This window comes from Anomalospiza imberbis, chromosome 6, assembly GCF_031753505.1.
Source record: "Anomalospiza imberbis isolate Cuckoo-Finch-1a 21T00152 chromosome 6, ASM3175350v1, whole genome shotgun sequence".
Lineage (NCBI taxonomy): Eukaryota > Metazoa > Chordata > Aves > Passeriformes > Viduidae > Anomalospiza > Anomalospiza imberbis.
This window is the reverse complement of record NC_089686.1, coordinates 7,454,212-7,473,937: the sequence shown is the minus strand read 5'-3', so window position 1 is coordinate 7,473,937 and position 19,726 is coordinate 7,454,212. Positions and strand designations below refer to the sequence as shown.

General features: G+C 42.8%; 2 protein-coding genes across 4 annotated transcripts in view; one reads left to right on the top strand and one right to left on the bottom strand.

The window, feature by feature from the left end:
- BRF1 (BRF1 RNA polymerase III transcription initiation factor subunit) overlaps positions 1 to 19,726 on the bottom strand; it is a 172,409-nt gene that overhangs the window by 79,235 nt on the left and 73,448 nt on the right. The window contains exons 5-7 of one of the 2 annotated variants that reach the window (XM_068192214.1): positions 15,815 to 15,887; positions 6,576 to 6,725; positions 4,894 to 4,987 (exon numbers count right to left, since the gene is read on the bottom strand). In XM_068192214.1, coding sequence (XP_068048315.1) covers positions 4,894 to 4,987; positions 6,576 to 6,725; positions 15,815 to 15,887 — 317 coding nt within the window. Of the gene's footprint in view, positions 1 to 4,893; positions 4,988 to 6,575; positions 6,726 to 9,097; positions 9,475 to 15,814; positions 15,888 to 19,726 lie in introns of those variants that run through there. The other variant, XM_068192216.1, reaches the window with a different exon arrangement.
- Positions 10,439 to 13,907, top strand: BTBD6 (BTB domain containing 6). 2 transcript variants are annotated; one of them, XM_068192218.1, is made up of 5 exons: positions 10,439 to 11,055; positions 11,305 to 11,599; positions 11,796 to 11,886; positions 12,160 to 12,278; positions 12,516 to 13,907. In XM_068192218.1, exons 2-5 carry the CDS (start codon positions 11,394 to 11,396, stop codon positions 13,546 to 13,548), a joined length of 1,449 nt encoding a protein of 482 aa, XP_068048319.1. In that variant the 5' UTR covers positions 10,439 to 11,055; positions 11,305 to 11,393; the 3' UTR covers positions 13,549 to 13,907. The 2 variants fall into 2 exon arrangements, with proteins under 2 accessions (XP_068048319.1, XP_068048318.1); XM_068192217.1 differs by having other exon boundaries at positions 10,439 to 11,599.

Sequence of the window (19,726 nt, the reverse complement as noted above, 5' to 3'; positions counted from 1 at the left end):
TTGCTGTGGTTTTACAGCTTACAATTTATCACCCGAGCTGTGCTAAACTATTCTGTCTGTTCCCCGGCCAAATGCAACTGTTAAAGAGAAATATTCTCCCTTTACACAACTTCCACCATTGATACACATCACCTCTTTTTGCAATGGACTAAGAGCATACACACAGTCATTTACTTCCAATTAACAGGTGACTGATAATTTATGGGGCTCATTTGCTGGCAACTCTCTGATGTTTCTCTAAGTATTAAGAACAGGTATCTCTAAAGATTGTACTAAATAAAGCACCCTTTAGAATTAGCTCCTCTTACTTGCTCCCACCAACCCAGAGATTTAAAACTGTCACAAATTCATTAGCATAAATTTTAAAGCCTTCATTCTACAAATGCTTACACACAGAGTTAACTTGTATTAGCACTTGTGACCCACTATCAGCCCCTGGAAAATCCCACCAGCACCTCCCTGGCCATCCCAGAATTCTGTCAGTCTAAACCACCTGAAAATTATTCTTCTTTTTTCCCCTCTGATTCAAATGCTCACACCATGCTAATGAAACAAAATGTGTTAGCATTCCTTAAAATTCTTCTTCATTAGCATGGTTCCCTCTGCTGTGGTCTGTCAAAAGCACTCTATGGAAAAGAAAAATAGAGCTGTTTAATTTCTCAACAACCACTCAGATGAGGAAAGTCAAACACAGGAAAACTATTTACAAGATCTAAGCCTGAGTTAGTGCAAACAAGTTACTGATTGTTTCAAAAGTAAGACTCACCAAATAATTTTGAAATTTTACCATTAAGTATGATGTACTAAAATATATTAGGAATCTAATTAATGCATTAACTAGCTAACTGTATAGAAGCTGGACTTATAAAAAGGAACATTGCCTGTGAAATTGGATTCCTCAGAAATAAAACCTTTTTTTTTTTATTAAACCAGACTATCCAACTTACAAAGGTATGCAGTATCAGCCCACATGGATCAAGTTGTATTTTACTCACCATACTAGAAAGGTTTCTGAAATCATCTGTAAGCCACTTGAATTGATTTAACTGGAGACATGAGATATTTCTCAATTTAGCTTATGGCAGCCATCAAAGGAACTGCTCAGTTGCTGAGCTGAGATCAGAGCAGACACCACCACCAGGTCCTTCACATGAAATAAATTTCCTGGCGTTCTAAACACTTCTCTCCACATCACACTTCAGGCAGGAGCCCTGACATGACTCTGACATTCTGAGCATCCTCAGCCCCTCCATGCTCAAGCACCTCAGGTGGCCAGCTCTCCCTGATTCACTGGATACCCTCCACAGAATTTCAGCATGGCTGTACCCAGATCACAGCCCAACACTGACTTCTACACGCCTTTCCCTTCAGTCCTGGCCTTGACAGGGCTTTGGTGTTTTGAGTAACAACAACCTCACAGCCACCTCACAGCTACCCATGTCCCTGTTACCTTCCCTTCTCATCCTGACTCCAGACTCATGTACAGACTGGCTCCTATCTTTGCCTGCTCTCTCAGGCATCTGTCCAGCTTGAGACAGACACCAGGTTTATGCCAGCCACATGTTACAGAAATGTAAAAAAAAAAAAAAAAAAGCTGCAGGCAGTACATTCAGGACATTTATCTCTGCACATAAATCTTTAATTTTTCCAGAAAATTACCACCTCAGTCGTTGAAACAGCCATAACAGGGTCCCCAAGATATAAGCAAAGGACCCCATTTATGAAAGTCCCTGCAGCATCTACAACTGGTAAATTAAGCTCCTCCGTAACAAGTCTTGTCTTCTTTCCCAAAAATGAGGTTGTGAGAAAAAGAAACATTCACCTCAAAAACAAGCTATTTAAACCCATTCTGGCCTTTTGTTCCAATTTCTTCTAAATGAAGCTTTACAGCTTCTGAAGTTCATCACAAACAAGTTTTTTAGCAGATAGTACTTTATGGAACTGAGAAGTATTCTTTAATGCAAAAAGCAGTTCAATTTAAAAATAAAGTGAACAAGTCAAAGCAGCAAAATGCAAATGTTAAGATAAGCTGATTTTTTTTTAATTCTTTGGAAGAAGTGCCTAAGATCTTTGAACAGGCATAAGGACTGCACAGTATTAGATAATGCAAAATGGACAAAGACTTCTGGACAAGTATCACAAAAAATACTCTTACTGAAGATAACACAAAATGTAGAATGCAGAGAAAGCATGCAAGAGGTGAATAAAAAGATGAAGGGGCAGAGTATTTAAAGGCTAAAAGACAGAGGTGAAGACAGGTGCATTGAACACAGGCACAAATGTGAGGACTGAACTAAATAAAAGGACTGGGTTTATTAAAAGTTAATTTCTGCTACCTCCACAGATGATTACATAGAAAATAACAATTTGACTAATTAGCTAATATTTGTACTTTGAATATATAAAGTGATATATAAGTTAATATAATTTCAATTAGACTGGAAATGAGATAGAATTATCAGTGCATTTATTAATATTTAATAAGTTCACTTGCAACAACAGCAACAAGCTTTACATTTTAATTGTGTGCTTCAAAACATAAAGCTAGAAGGCCCTGCAAAGTGACTACAAAGTTTTCTCTACCAATATTACCAAAAACCCACTAACATTAAAAATAAACAAGCACTGCTATTTAAGCAAACCTGTGCCAAATTAAGAACTCTTGGTTGGAAGATGCGTGACAGCACATGTGGGCCAAACTTTGTCGCTTTTTCCTTCCAAAACAGATTCCCCTGATGACCAGGTGGTGAATTTTTATGACCTGGAGATACTTCACATTTTTGTGAACCTCCTCCTAAGAGCTATCCCTCCAGCTCAGAGCAGAGAAAGAGGACACAGCCTCCAGGCAGCAGGGCTTGGTGCTCTCCAGCTGATGGACAACAGGGTGAACTAACCCAGTCCCACCAGCTGCTCTGCAGGACCAGAAACAGGGCCCTTCTCAGGGAAGGGCTGCCACCCCTTGCTGAGGGTCTTCCCCAAACATTCCCAGGAATTCCCAGTCAGGATTTCTTAAAGAGCATCGTTCCTGCATCCTCATGCACACATTGCTGTCCCCCCCCAGGCAAAGACACATCATGTGGGGCCTTCCCTTGCGGATTTCTGCCGCGGGCACCAAAGCAAACCCAGCTTCCAATGGTCTGTGCTTCCCCAGGAAGCCAGCTGGGAGCTAAATCAAACCACACAGCAGATCCTGCAGGCTCAAGTGTCAGCATTATCTGGACTCGTGTTGGGTTTCACTTCTGGAGCTGTCAGGGCAAAGCCATCAGCAGTGAGTACAGCATCCAACACCTTCATAAAACACAGCAGCAGCTACTCTTTACCAACCAGAGTAACTATAATTAAAAGGAAATAAAACTGCACATCAAACTGAGAAGCAAAGGAATTTTTAAGAATGTGAAATAAGTTCTTATTCATTTAGACAAATTCTATTTGATGGCATTTTGAAAGGAATTCTTGAAAGAAGAGGAAAAACACTAGAGTGCAGAAAGAGTTATTCAAAGGTATCTTTTTTATTTGCCTTCGTTAAATACTATATAACGTGCTCTTATTTGAAAAACATCAATCAAATTTATAGATTCGTGATAAATAGTTGTAATTATAGCTGCCTGAAAATAATTCAGCTGTCACGTTTACCCTGTCAAAGTAAATAAGGCTGTCATTTTAGTTGATGTGTGTGACTTGAGTAAACATTTCAAAGCATGAATTTTGAAGTAAGATTTTCTCGCTTGAAACAATTGCTCAAATTAATTTCCCTTCCAACTCTAATTTATTATGCTTATTTTCTTAGTAAGTACAAACTCTTTAGCTATTTAACCAAAGCATCTTGGAGTAGATTGTGATGCATAACTCATTAATCATACAAAATGCACAACTGAAACACATGACCTTTTGGCCAGAGAAAAAAAGGTGGCATTGGTACTGCTCCATCCTTATAGTTGTAGCACCCTGAAGCATTTACAACACTTTAAATTTATCCCTACACCACCCACGCATAGTTGGAAAATAACATCATTCCTGTTCCACCAATGAAGACCTGGGACAAAAACATTTTCCACAAATAATAAGTGAATATTTTTAACAAGTATTAGGCTCAGTTGGATGTCCTTAAGCTGATGCCAGCAAGGTGAAGAGAGACACTAAGGAAGCTTTCTAAAGACACACCTTGGGGGAACAAACATCAGAATATACTGGTGAGAGAAGAATTTCCAGCTGTGGGCAACAGAAATCATGGTATTTTTGTTAGGTCACTTTTAACTCAACCTATGGGGAAAGAGTATGGTACAACTTTTCAAAAGTAAAATGACAGAAAGCGGGTAACTGCTTACATCATTAAACTATGGAAAATACTACTTGATCTTTAAAAAAATAAAAAGGTACTTGGGAAACTCCCAGGAGATCCTTCACTGAACTTATCATCAGGTTCACTGCGCTGCCTTCTATTTATTAGCAGTGCAACACTACCAAAAATGAACACTTCAGCAAAATATTTTGAAAAGTTCTGTTCAATAACAGCTTAAAGACAAGACTTTTCATCACTTGGCTTCTGGATTAATGAAAAAAAAATCTCACAGTAGACTGTCAGCTTTGAGAATCAATAATTTTTTTTTTCTGAGGACATGACAATACTGTTAACATTACTGACATAGCATTATTTTGCCTTCAAGTCTTCACCTGTTAAACAGGTAGAGTGCTCCTTACCATCTTTGCAGAGCATTTGAGGCCTTACATAAAAGACAAGGTGTTAGTACTTTAAAATGGCCAGCTAAAACATATACTTATTTGATTCATGGCACTTACAAAAATAACCTACTTTTCTCCAATATACATTTATTTTAGGCTATATCACTGTTCAGTACTGTAAACCAAAGATAAAAGCAGTAAGACTGCACTGACCTTTTCCTTAATGTAGACTCACAAACCTTCACCACCCTGATGACCTCTTTAACAGTCCGTCGGAAATCATGCATTCTTGCTGCCACTAGCAGAGCTAGAGAACAAGCAGAGAAAGTTTATATCAAAAAGAGGGAAATTTCCTGAAGAAAAGCAGAAAACAATCAGGCAATTATACCCTCTCTCTGTCCCTGTCTTCAGCTAAAGAGCTGTAAATGCCTGTGCTAAGCTGTGTCCCTGAATACTGGTGATGGACCTGACTTCACAACATTTGCTTTCTACCCGCTAAGCCAAGTGCAAGTTGCACCTTGAAAAATTCTGTGCTTTAACATTTGGGAAACCATGGTTATCTACAGCACAAGAATATTTCAATGACCACTTATTTTCAGTTACCACCTTTTTAGCAGAACTCACTGAATTCTGTCCAAAGTAAAAAGGTCTCCAGAGAAACACTGAATGTGCCTAAGCTGGTCTCCTCATTGCTGCCACTACTATCCCTGTCTTGCTAGTGCCCAAGTGCTCTCCTGCAAGACCCTCTACACAGCCAGATAACCAGTTGCATTTACATGCTGTGTTGATTCAGAGCACCAGCTCTGTTTTGAAGCACCACCCCCACTCATCATACAGTAGCTCACTGCATAGAGCAGTTTTAAAGCATTAAAAAGCGCTTTTTTATAGAGGAAACTAAACCAGAGCTCCACTTCTGGTGTGTGTTTAAAGTGCTCCTAACAGGAACATCAGGGCTGAACTAACAATTGGTCATTTGAGCTATGTGTGACACAGACTTTTAAGCCAGGGAACCAAACTTAACCCAGTCCACAGTCCAACATGTGAGCTGCATATTGCATGGATGGATGGATGGAGGGGGCTCAGCACCACCTGCTTCCATCTATTGATCCGTGTCTGTTGAATTAAATTACTTGGTTGTATGGATATAGCCCATGTAGCACATCAAAGAGCAGACTGCTCTCCCATAGCCTATATTCAAACTTTTAGCAATGTGCAACAATCAAGTACTATTAACAAAAAGGGGCTAGAAATGTAAAAAAAAAATTGCATAGTCCTAGATTCTCAAAGGTTTGAGCAATACTTCTCATTCATGTATAAACATGTAAGATCTTTCAAATAAAATAAAGCACATACATGAACTCTGTGACTACCTACACTCTTCATTACTCTGATCCCACTGGCTACTATCTTTTAACCTGGCCCTCCCAAACCCAGAGGTTTTATGCAAGCATCATGACAGCGATGGATCTTGGAAAAAGTTGAAGAAAGAGAGAAAAATAGTTTCACAAAACAGGTCAAAGAGGGCACTACTTGCATAAGACTCTGTGTAAAGACACAAATCAAAGTGCTTGTACTAATGGTGTCATTTTAGCTGACAAAAAAAACCTTTTAGCAGATAGAGCCTGCAGAGTGGGGGCAAGAAAAGCACCAGAAAGGAGCTTAAAAAAAATTCAAACTGTAAGCTACAAAGGGTCTGAACAAGTACTGCAGGAGCAAGGGCAAAAACAAAGTTATACTTTCAGAAACTATTTCGATGAAGACCTATATAATCTGTCTGACAGAACAAAACCCCTAGAAGGTGGGTATCACCAATGAGAAGGGGAAGGCCTCATCTGGCCCAGGCTTCCCCATCCATCGTGCTGCAGGGGAAGGGACACGGCCAGGCTGAGCCGTACCCGCCCCGCAGAGCCCCGAGGGTCGGCGCCCGGTGTGCATCCAGTCCCGCTTCATCCTCTGCAGCAGCCTCAGAGCCGTCATGGACACCTCGTGGTTCTTATCCCCGAACTCCAGCATGTGTGCAAAACGGGGAATATACAAACATGGATCTGCAACAGAAAGTAACAGTTATGTGTAACCCTAACACCGATTTAGGAAATGCAGTGCAGCGAGGCTGCTGGGCTTGTCCAGCTTCACCTCAGCAAACACAGACTGTGCTGCTGGGCAGATCCTCCACCACTAAGCTTTAGAAGCACTTTCTTAGATAACCTAAACCAAAATAATTTCTTGCTCTCTAAACAGGAGATCTTTAAAGCACTGCACAAAGCACCGACACGCTTTTCAGCATCCAAGGCTGCACATGCTGACTGTGACATGTGAGCAGTGACACTGGAATCAGGGAAATCATGCCCAAAGTGAAGCATTTACAAATGCTTTTGATGAATGAGGACACGATTTCGGCCCAAAACTTCTAACATGTCTCCCAAAACGTCTAACATCTCTCTTCCAACAACTTTCAAAAAGTAACAAGATAACTTGCATGTTTCATCTCAAACCTAACTACCAACTAAGCTTGAAAATAAATTAATTTGCTTAAATCTTCCCTAACAAAAATCTAGTTACCTTCAAAGTTAATTCCAGCCGCTTCTCAGACTCATATTCCAAGAATACAGAACACTGTTTATTACAGACACTAAGGCAGACTTCCATCAGCATGAAGTGCTGGAACACAATTAACATCACTAGCACTATGACAATTTACATCGGCCACAGATCTGCCTCCAGATGTATAAACTTATTTCAGGCGTTGGTGTTAACAGCTTCAAACTAACCAAAATATGTCAGTACAGACTGTGCTCTGCCTAAACCAATTTATAATTTATCAAACAATCTTGTAAAAGCTACACTTAACACATGTTTACTCTTAGTTGAGATATCAATTTCTCATTTCCTGCCAGCCTTTTATCACTTGACCGAAAATCCATGATGTACGGTAAATTGTTAACTATTAGTCTCAACTCAATTTCCTCTGCTGATCCCCTACGTGGGCACTTAAACCGATAAAGATGAACATTCAGCTCAAAATACTGTCAAAATCTTAGGGATTTACAGTTAATCAAAGCAGTTTCATTTAGCACCAAGTTCTAACAATGATGCCCTGTTGCTATCCATAATTACCAAGATCACACCATAGGTGATAATGCCTGTCAGCCCCGCAGAAGAATTTAAATGAAAGCCACTTATAAAGCAATAACTTCCAACCTCAAATTCCCCCAAAAGTGAAGAAATTCCAGGCTGCCGTTCCCTCCCAAACATGACCCAAAAATTTAAAGGTTTAGGAGAACTTTACCAATCTCCATGATTCTAGGGACAGGTGTTCTGCACTTCCAAGTATGACTTTATGAAGTTCTACTCTAGAGAAATGACATAATCCAAATTCAACAACAAAAACCCCAACCTTTCAGAAGCCATAGCCTGGGGTTCAACATACATTTAAACTTTCCTCTTGGCACTACAGGAACACATAGCAATGCCTGGTTTGCTTTTCCGTCTCTTCTTATCCAGAGAGTGCCCAGCTTCAGCTCCTGCAGCCGCCAGAACCGAGCAGACAGTATGCTGGCCACATATTTTTTTAAACATACATCACTTATTTCCATCCCCCCACTAGGATGAGAATTACATGAGTAAGGAATTCCAACATCAGTTCAAAGGGAGACAACTAAATATCTCCTCTGGGTCTGGCCCTTATTCTTGCCCAAGCCAATGGCAAGAGATGTATCTACGGCATCTTAGTTTCTATCACCAGCTTCAAAAGGTGTCTCTTTATTTCTCCATTCATTCTTTCAACCCAGCCTGAGTTCTGGGGGTGCCAGGGGATATGGAGACTCCACTGTATTCCTAAAGTAGTCAAACCCTTTGAAGGATCTTTTCTGTAAAAGGAGTTCCACTAGCTGAGTCTATTGCTTCCACAATCCTGTATCTTGGAATTATTTGTTCCAAAAACACTTTAATAACTAATCCTGTAGTTGCTGAAACAATTGGAAATGCTTCTGGCCACCCTGTTAGCTGACATACTATAACCAGAAGATATTTCAACCTTGCCACTGGGGGTATTTTGGTAAAATCCACCTGGCATCTTTGAAGGGAGGTACAGTCCAAGACCTCCCTCCCCTGGCAATTTTCTTTGTAACCCTGTTATTTGTTTTAGCACAAATCAAGTAACCTTCAATAGCTCGCTTTGAAGAGGTACAACAATTACACTCACCATTGTCAGGGGTACCCTCTAGTAATTGGATTGAATTAATAACACTAATACACGATGCAAACAAATAGGCTCACCTTTAGCAAAACTCCCTTTTCAGTTACCACTCATCAATCAATCCATTATTTATGTGGAGCCAAACTTTACAGGACCAAACTTTGGCTAGTTTAGTAATATACCAACTGGACCAGAATTACCATCATTCTATTCACCACATACCTCACCAGACTGCGAGGAGCAACTCTCAGCTCTCTCTTTGGAGCTGAGTTTCAGAGCTGAATTTCGGGAGCATTTACACATTTGCATTGTAGCCATTCAGACATTTGTGCTGGCATTAATGCCCACAGGTCATTTGACAAAACATTGCACATCGTTAATTTGAATTCTGAAGCTATCAAACAGCCAGAAAATGAATACGTGGGTGGGTTTTAAATAGCAAGCCTTAAAGAAACCAAAAAAAGTAGCACAGTGAATATATAAATCAGAGGCTAAGCCCAGGTTTGCATATACATGTCCTGCACGGATGCAAACGTTTGAAAATAAATAAATAAGAACTGATAGCAGCTGCAAACCCCAAACACATTGCTTCGTTCCAGGGGCACCAAACCAGCACGGGTGCTCCGAGGGCGCCCTGCTCGCAGGAGGGTCCCCTTTGACTTTGGGTGACCTCTGGGGCTGCAACCCCTCCACACGGGAGCAAGGTACAGTCGGGAAAAACTCCGTTGGTTATCCACACAGGGGATGTTGGAGGCCATGAAGCAGATCACAAGAAAAGCATTATTTCATGTTTTAAGAAAGGAGCATGTGTTCTGCTGAAGACTTTCCCTTCTCTCCTGATCCCAATTCTGACTTGGAACTTGAAATTTTGGAAGAACTTTGATGCCACACAGTCACTAAGAGGGATGTAAGAACAATTTCGAGTTGGGCTCCAACGAGTGCTTCCTACTGAAAGCGGCAGGGCCCGCAGCGAAGAGAGAGCCGATCCCCGCGGCACGTCACCCCAGGGAACGGGCACAGAGGAGGGGACGGTCCTCGCCGAACGATCCCGGAGGATGGGCGGGACGGCCCGGGCGGGGACGGCGCGCACAGGGAGGGCAGGGCGGCTGCGGGGAAGGGGAGGAAGCCCAGCAGCGTCCCTGGTCCGGAGCAGCCCCGCCGCGGCCGTGCCCCCCGCGCCCCGGGCGGCGGCCCCGCGGGGCAGCGCGGCTCCCCCGCCCAGCGCAGCGCGGAGCGGCGGCGCCCCCGCCCGGGCCGCCCGGGAACGGCGCTGCGCGCTCGGGGCCGCCCCCTCCGCCCCGCCGCCGTCCCCCCGCGCTGCCCCGCGTCCCTCCGCGCCCGTCCCGCTGCGGTCGGAGCGGGGACACCGGGCGGTGCGGGGGCACCGATGGTGGGGGACCGCGGGGCTCGCTCCCGGCGGGCGCTCGGCGCTGCGCACGTAGGCGCGGGGGGGCGGGTGACGGGCGGGCGGGGACGGCCCTTTCCCCGCCGCGCCCCGGCGCTCGCCATTGGCGCGGGCGGCCGTGACGCGCGGCGCGGCCGCTGCCTCTTAGTGCGGGAGGCGGAGGCAGGGCCCGGCAGAGCCGCGCCGAGCCCGGCCGCGCAGCTCTGCATCCCACCGCCGAGGGAGCGCCCCGGGCAGCGCCGCATCCCTCCCGCCCGCCGCGGAGGAGCCGGGGCGCCCCGCGGGCAGCAGCGCCCCTGGCGCGGGCGGGAGGAGTGCGGAGGAGCAGCAGCAGCAACAACGGCGGCGGCGGCCGCCGCGGAGACCGGAGCAAAGTTGGTGCGAGCGGCGGCGGGGCCGCCCGGGAGCGGGACTGCAGGGAGCCGCCGCCTCGGCTCGGCCCGGCCGCCGCGGATGTGCCCCCGCCGGGCCGGGAAGGACAGAGCGGAGCACTGGCAGCGGGGATCGGGCGGCTGGCTGCGCTTCACCCTCGCCGGGCTGCTGCACTCGGAGGATTTGTGGATTGACTCTCGCTCCTGACCCACCGCCTCTGCCGGATTCCTGGGGTTTTGCTGCTGGATTTTGGAATTTTTTTTTGTTTGTTTCTCCTTTTTTTTTTCTTTTTAAATTTTTCTCTCCCCGTTCCTTGGGGAAGGAACTGTCTGCCGGCCCTGCTCGGGCTCCCCGCTGCAGTCGTGGCAGTGCCGTGGAGGCTGGGACCCCCCCACAAGCCAAGGTGAGCGCTGGCACTGATCCGACACAGCATCACCCCTTTCCCCCTGGAAAGGTGCGTCGGGCCGGTAACCAAAGAGCGGGCACACACTCCAAAAAATCCAAAGGCCACCCTGCATCTAGAAGCGTACAAAATATCCCGATAGTGGGACTCGCATTTGGGATCTGTTAGTTCTCTTGCTCATGCCACTGCCCCCTGGTTGCTTCAATGGCAGGATCATGAAGTGTTTGACTTTTTTTCTTCTGCTTCCAGAGACCTTAAAGAAGTCCAAAAAGAGTGTGAGGTCAAACGGCAAGGTGCCAGGATGCTATGAGATAGTGCCCCTGTCCCTGAAGAAGAAGATGGCTGCAGAACTTTACCCTGCCAGCACCAACACTAACATTGCAAACAGCAACGCCGCCGCCGCCACCGCTGCCAACAGCAAGAAGAACGCCCTGCAGCTCCAGCAGAGCGCCCAGCCGCCCCCGCCGCCCCAGCTCCAAAACCTCAACAACAACAACTTGGAGAGCGCCAACTGGCAATCCTTCCATCCCACGCTGCGGGAGAGGTAAGGGCCAGGCCCGCCGGACCCTCCCCGGGCGGGCGGGAGAGAGAGAGAGGCGCCCGCCCTGTGCACCTGCGCCCCGGCCAGGCGTGAGCGCAGGGCTGGGCTGGAGCCCCGGGGGCCGCCGGCGGGAGGCTGGGGCACCGGGCGAGGGGCAGCCCGCGGCTAACGGGGCTTCTCCCCCCTCCCCTGCTTGCAGGAACGCGCTGATGTTCAATAACGAACTCATGGCTGACGTTCACTTCATCGTGGGCCCGCCAGGGGCATCCAAGAAAGTTCCTGCCCATAAGGTTTGTGCAGATAATTTTTGGCTTTTTAATGCTGCTGTGCAGGTCGCCTTCTCCCCCTGCCTTACAAATAGGTTCCACTTTTTTTTCCTAATTATAGCTCTTGTCTAATCCCAGAAGTAATTCACATACACTGCAATTAAAGGGAGCAGTCTAAGGCAGTGTTCTGCTTCCACTGCAGCTTGTAACTTTCGCTAAATGTAGCTTTTAGGAAAGCCTGCACGCTCAGCTGTTCCTGATCCATGTTACTGAGGCTTCTCTCTCTTTATTTTCCAGTATGTTTTGGCAGTTGGTAGCTCTGTCTTCTATGCTATGTTTTATGGCGATCTCGCAGAGGTCAAATCTGAAATCCATATACCAGATGTGGAACCTGCAGCCTTTCTAATCCTATTAAAGTAAGTGGCCACTACAAGTCTGCTAATTACACGGACAGAATCAAAGTAGCTTATAAAATATACATCTCCTAATTGACATTGTGCAATATGCACTTAATGCTGTTTACTTAATGTGCTGACAAATATTGAATGTCAGATTCACTGCCAGCAAAGACGAATATAGATTATTTTCATGGCCTACTTTTTTTTTTTTCCTGAGAAACTAATTTTTTTTTCACCCCCCCCCCCCCAATCTAGATACATGTATAGTGATGAAATAGACCTGGAAGCTGACACAGTTCTGGCTACACTCTATGCTGCCAAGAAGTACATCGTGCCGGCCCTAGCAAAGGCTTGCGTCAATTTCTTGGAGACCAGCTTAGAAGCGAAGAACGCTTGTGTCCTGCTGTCTCAGAGCAGGCTCTTCGAGGAGCCAGAGCTGACGCAGCGCTGCTGGGAAGTGATTGATGCTCAGGCAGAAATGGCACTGAAGTCAGAGGGCTTCTGTGAGATAGATCAACAAACACTAGAGATCATTGTAACCCGGGAAGCACTCAACACCAAGGAAGTGGTAGTTTTCGAGGCTGTTCTCAACTGGGCAGAGGCTGAATGCAAAAGGCAAGGGCTGCCGGTTACGCCGCGCAACAAGAGGAATGTATTAGGGAAAGCTTTGTACTTGGTGCGGATTCCAACCATGACTTTGGAAGAGTTTGCCAACGGAGCTGCCCAGTCCGACATCCTCACCCTTGAGGAGACTCACAACATATTCCTATGGTACACAGCCGCAAATAAACCCAAATTAGAGTTCCCCCTGACGAAAAGAAAAGGACTCGTGCCTCAGCGCTGCCATCGGTTTCAGTCGTCTGCGTATCGCAGCAATCAGTGGAGGTACCGGGGGCGATGTGACAGTATTCAGTTTGCCGTAGACAAACGGATATTTATAGCAGGACTGGGATTGTATGGGTCAAGCTGTGGCAAAGCTGAATACAGCGTCAAAATTGAACTGAAGCGCTTAGGCGTTGTCCTTGCTCAAAATCTGACAAAGTTTACCTCCGACGGCTCCAGTAACACCTTCTCTGTGTGGTTTGAACACCCTGTGCAGGTTGAGCAAGACACGTTTTACAATGTAAGTGCTATTCTTGATGGTAACGAACTCAGTTACTTTGGACAAGAGGGAATGACTGAAGTGCAGTGCGGGAAAGTGACGTTCCAGTTCCAGTGCTCCTCGGACAGTACTAATGGAACCGGAGTACAAGGAGGACAAATACCTGAGCTCATTTTCTATGCATGATGCATTTCACCTTGATTGTATTCCAGTGCTGCAATGATGCACATTAAGGGATTTTTTCAGTTTTACTATGAACTCTGCAGCAGTATGGAATGTTATGCTACTTACCTATCTGCTACATCAGGCTATACAAATAAGTGAAGGAATGCTCTTGAATTTAATCTTATTTTATTTATTCATAAGCTATTTGACTTAATTATTAAGACTGCAACATGCAGAAAAATGTTAAATTTTGCACGTACTGTGCATTTATTTTGTATATAGATAACTAACTTGCAGACTGCAGCTGATTCAAACAGAATGTTCTAAACTAGAGCAGTTTACGAATCTGTGAAATATAAAATGTTTTTACTTGCCCTAAATCCTGTGTACTTGATCTTTGCTGACCTTATGGCTCATGTGTGTTAATTCATATACATCTAACAGGGGTGATGACACTGTAGTCTGGTCCCTGTATGCATCCACACCCAGCAAATAGGAAGGTTCCCTCTCTTGGTAACTGAAACTATCCATCAGCAGCCTTTATTTTCCCTTCACGAGAAAAAGAGCTGACATTTGAGGGTTTTCTGTGTGTTGGCCAAGTTGAAGATAGACAAACCATCAGTGTAATCAAAGCTGATCAAAATCATCCTGTGGTTATATTTGAAAACTCCTACTGCCCCTTCACATGCAGCGTTTTTGTTAACCTCCAGCCTGCCCACCAAACAGCAACACTGCCACTTGCACCTGTCAAACTACATCCCCTCTTGAATGGCCAGAGTCAAGACACACAGATGAAGTTAATTAATTCACTGACAGGGCTGCATCACAAATTTAGCCCAGGGCTGTATTACTGGCAGACGCTATCTGAATTTACATCCCATCCTTATACAGAGCAGCACGCATTAGAAAAATACTTGCAAGATGGTTCACTTAAGATTACTAATTAGCAATAAGCCACCTTAAAAAAAAAAAAAGGGTGTTGGATCTTTCCTCCTGCTCTTTTTTTGAAAACACATTCTCAGGCACTATCAGCAATCATTCTATGCCAGTACTTTCCTCAGAAAGTGATAGAAGTTTTTTCTCAAAGGTCTTATCATCATAGCTGAGCCAATTAAAAATATTTACTGGATTTCATAATTCTTAGGATGAGCTTGGAAGAGAGTAGTCAAACAGCAGTCTAAACCAGTATTTTTTTGGTGTAGAACAAGCACCTCTACATCTAACATGTTTGCCTTTTCTCAAGCTGCATTAATTTTCACCTTGAAACTAAGCTGCAATGCAAATCCTGCCTGTTTTCTCTCTCTAAAAAAGAAGACCAAGAAAGTAACGAAAAATAAGAAGGGAAATGGATTACTGAGAACAAGACCTCATTACTGAGAACAAGACCTCAGTAGCAGAGCTGGAGCTGTGCTGCGCGGTGCCGCGCGCCCGGGTGCTGCTGTGGCGCTGCTCCGTGTGCGAGCTGCTGCTCCCCTTGCTGCAGAGGCAGCAGCCCTGTGCCAGCCCAGCTCAGCTGAAGGGGTGTGCCTGTGTTGTCCTCCTGCAACACAGCCATCTGATTCTCTCCATACAGATTAAAGAGAGTGGGAGTGAGAGTGGGTAAAGATGCAGGCAGATAATTCCTACACAGAGGTGGATAACAGTCACAAGACCTCACTATAAATGCACTCTTTTAACTGGAATTGGCACAAAGTCCCTTGGCTTAAACCCACACCTACAGAATGGCTTCCCTAGGTGGTGGGGTTTAACTTTTTGACAGGTTAAACCCCACGTTCCTATTACAGTTACAATTTCAGCGTTGACTTACTAGAAGTTATTCACATGTTTGGAAAAAGTTGCTCCTCATTTTCCACCAAGCCACTTGTATTTCAAGCACTGAACAGCTCAGCTACAGGTGATGGATAGATAGTAAATTTGGCAAATACTTATCAAATGTTGCATCTGTGGAATTGAAGCATGACAGGCCTGTAGGAGCTTGCTGACACACACAAATTTGTTACACTTCAGTCCATTGTCTTAGTATAGCCCAAATTACTCTTGGAAAAAGCAACAAAACTATTTGCAAAAGAAAACAGCACCTAGTTCCAAAAAAGCTCTTCCATAAAGGAGAACAGGCTCTTACAGTCAGTAATTCTTTCTGCCTGGATTGATTCCAGCTTCACTATTAAGTTACTACTTGAGTATTAACATACAGTACTATGTATATATACATACATACATCTTTTTTTTTCAAGCAACCATAGGAAAAAAAATACTCAAATAGTCAAAAAAATTATTAAAAAAATACCTATGGCTGGAGCATTTATGCAGAGTTCTCTGGCCAACACAAGGAAAGTTTTTCCCAGCACATAGACATTCACCTATTAAAAGACAAAAAAAGCATTATGTAGATCATAAACCACAAATGTTTTTAATAGAACATTTATATGGAAAGGAGAAAACCCCAACTTTTGAAATCTTAACCTGCTTAAAAAAATTCAAGTTATACAAGCAATATTCATATGTACAGGATAATACTCAGTGCCTGTCAAAATCTGCACAAATTAGCAATGTAAATCAAAGCATAAGTTTATATTGAAAAAATTATAAAAATTGTTCATCATGCTCTTCAGTGGGCTCAATAACTGCTCTGTAGTACAGTTTTTCAGTTGTCATGTTACATCATAAGGCATTAAGTAGATTTAAATATAATATCAGTATATATAAAGTGTCATTTATCTTGTACTATTACAAAACCTGAACAAATACAAGTCAGTGCAAATTTCGGTTCTGCATGATCAACTGTAGTGGCATAATTAAATATTGCACAAGCACACCACCAAACTTTTCACCAAGTCAAGGAGTGGTGCTACATGCCCCAAGGGTTATTTGTCATATCTTGCTGTTTGGACATTGCCTCAGATCACATTAAAAACATTAAGAACAAAACAAAAACACAAAATAAAAAAAATCAGAAAAGCCCTAAACCACACCAAACCTGCTCAGGCACCAGGGACAGAGCTCTGCTCCCATCCCCTCTGTCACTGCTGCACCCAGGAGGATGTAAATTGAGGGTAGGAGTTACTCTTCATACTCTGATTTGCAATTTATAGCACAGACAACCATATTTGTATTTTACAAGTCTGAGGAAGTTTTCTTTCTCTATCTTAAGATGTGTTTTTGTGGTCAGCAAGATAGGCAGGATATACTCCAGTTCCCAATCAGTCTCAAACATTCCCACGGAGCTCCGTGAACACCTTGCTTCCCCCAAGGCATATGTAAAGGTCAAGGTTAGTATAAAAAACTCCATCCTCCTACACTCCAAGCAAGTAGGTTTTTGGTTTGTTTTGAACAATGGTATATGCTCTTGCTTTTATGGAACAAAATTGCCCCTCTCTTTCCTATGCCTGGATAGTGAAGGTGTTCACTTAGCAGTCAATTACACAACTGAGTTACGATTATGGCACAAGCCTATGGAATTAAAAAACTACTGCTCTTTCCATTTCATCAAAGAGCTTTGCCACCATTAGGTTAAAAGCAGGCTTTCCTCCCAAGTGTATAGATGGTTCTACCAACCTAGCTAAAATATATGTATGTCAACAACAACCAAACCCCCAAACAACTGACATATTTTCACCTAGCCCTTCAAAATGTTTACATGAAAATGCTCCTAATGTGTATTTTTCTGAAATATATTTAAAAATCAGAAATTAGAACTTCAGAGATATCCTCAGAATGATAACATATCCTGAAAGTGACTGTGCAATCAATTATATGTAATATGATGGTAATTCATTCCATGTTTATTGAGAAATGAGTGTATTTCATTCTGTATCTGACCAATGGTTGGACTGGCCTAGAAGATGGAAAAATATAGCCTTAAATTTTACTGCTCTTTTTCTTCCTGAAATAGCAGACAACATAGAAGCACTATTCTAGGGGAAGGAAAAGAGCAAAATATACCCTCTGAATGAGAAGTCTGTTTTCTAGGAAATAAGTTACCAAATTTTATACAGAAAAAAAATACACACCTACTGACTCTGGCAATTCATACTGGAGCCTGAGAGCATGTGACTTTCCATGAGCCGCTGAGACAGAACAGATATCACTAAAGCAAAATGTCTGCAGCATTTCAATTGGCTTTAGATTCACTGCAAGCTCAAAAAGGGTTGTTTTGACCTTTTGTCTAAAAAATATTAACATAAAGAATGAGTGTTTGGCTGTAATTTCAGCCTTCTAAGCTGGCCGACCAAGTTACTATAAATCTTGAACCTCATCACTTAGATCTTGTTCTGCAAGGACGATTTCACTGCACAAATCAATAAAGTTACTTCAGTGGAGCCAAGTGCATATGACGTTTCCATTAGAGGCGTCACAAACTCATCTAGTTCTCTCATATTAGTCTAGAAAAAAAAAAACCAACATAAAACTCTAATCCAAACAAGTATTTTTTCCTTCTAGCCTTTTTCCTTGTCACGACATCCAAACACTTGATGTTTGTCACCATCAAACAACGTCACTCTCTAAGAAACCCCTCCCAAGCAAACTTTCCATAAACGCAATAATAAAGAGCAAATAAATATGAAGAGGCATAAAGAAGCAGGTATTTTTTTTTCTAGTGAAGTTCTAACAATCAAAGTGATTGCCAAATTAAATCTAAAGCAAAGACAAATGAATAATAAATGTGCTCAGTTACTATTTATCCTCCTTTCCTTGGACTAACTCCTGATCTATGGTTTATTTGAGAAGTAATGTACTTAAATCTAACTTGCTTTTCCACTTCACCCACATCATCAGTGTTTTATGACTGACTTCAAGGTGTAGGCAGTGTATTTGCACAAAATAGTGAATTAAAACAGAAATGGTAAATGAGGGAATTTCTTTCTTTTGCTCACAAGCCCATTGCTTTGTAGTTTCTGCTTACTACCAATTTATAAAGAAAGCAAAATATACAGTACAGTCCATGTTCTCTATTTTTTTCCTCATGAAGCTCACACATTTTTAATGCCAGGGTCACAAAAAGAATCAGGAATATTTAATTGCTTCCAGTTTTTCTGGCAAATCAGTAGGAAAAAAGACTTCAGGCCCTCTCAAACAATATGCTTCCCAACTTTAAAATTTAACAGATACTCACAGGTTCTGGGGCACTTCTCATAAATGAAAAATTAAAGATGGCATAAAGTTCACCCAGAAATTTGTAATGCCATTAACTCCTGAAACATGATATTTAAGATCTCCTGGGTTTAGTGGAAGGTGGCCCTTTCACTAAAATTTTATTCCGCTATCACTGATTTCAGCTATTACTCACATGCACACACAGATCCCGTGATAGAAGAGATATTATATAAAATAGGCATGTAGAGAGGTCTTTCTTTACTCTCATCATTTGGTTTTTCTGCACTCCATTAAGCTTAGAAAATTAGGAGAATTAATTTAGAGGCCTACTTTAATTTCTAGTTCTTTCTTCATTAAGAACTTCTTATAAAAATTCATATACTCCAATCCATCAAAAGCTTAACATTGCAAATTTAGAATCATATGACATTTGCATTTATAAAACCTAATTTTATAAGAGTTCTTAGAATGGTGAATAAACAAAAATGCCCTTCTAAAAGGATGTCTCTGGCTTAAATTTGAATTGGTGCAGCTTTGAAGCTTACCACATCAACTTCAGCCTCTTTTCCCCTTAATTTAAAAGGATCTACTGAAAAACAGTATTTCTTCAAACTCTCCCCAGTCAAAACTGCTGAAGTGAGACAATTGCTCTATATACTTTCATAAGATTTGTGCTCTTTTTTTGCAGATTTTCACCATACATTAAAATTTTCTAAACTTGATGCAATCACTAGGTTTAAGCATCAATACCTAATGCAAATGAGGGGTGTCAACCTCTGTTAGAGAGGAGATTTTAAAATATCTGCATACCCCCATAGTTTTTACCTTCTCTATTCTCTTACATTCAACTCATATTTAACAGAGTAAGTTTACAAGCACGTGGACCCATCACAGGTTTTTTATTAAAAAAAGAAAAGGCAAAACAAAAAACCAAGCAGCTTCTTTAGTAGGAAGACATTTTTCAGACAAAGAACTATGTGCTCACCAAGGCACTGCAAAAACTTCTTTTTACAGGAGACCTTAAGATTCTCTAAGATGTTGTCCTTTACCAATAGTTAATTTCTGTTCTCATTATCAAACACATTATGTTAATTTAAAGGTGCAT

What these genes read in the sequence shown, in the direction of transcription:
- BTBD6 (XM_068192217.1), top strand. Translation starts at nt 11,235, where the DNA reads ATGCCACTGCCCCCTGGTTGCTTCAATGGCAGGATCATGAAGTGTTTG. An exon ending in AGAAAGTTCCTGCCCATAAG is followed by an intron (nt 11,887 to 12,159) that starts GTTTGTGCAGAT and finishes TTTATTTTCCAG; the next exon opens with TATGTTTTGGCAGTTGGTAG. An exon ending in GCCTTTCTAATCCTATTAAA is followed by an intron (nt 12,279 to 12,515) that starts GTAAGTGGCCAC and finishes CCCCCAATCTAG; the next exon opens with ATACATGTATAGTGATGAAA.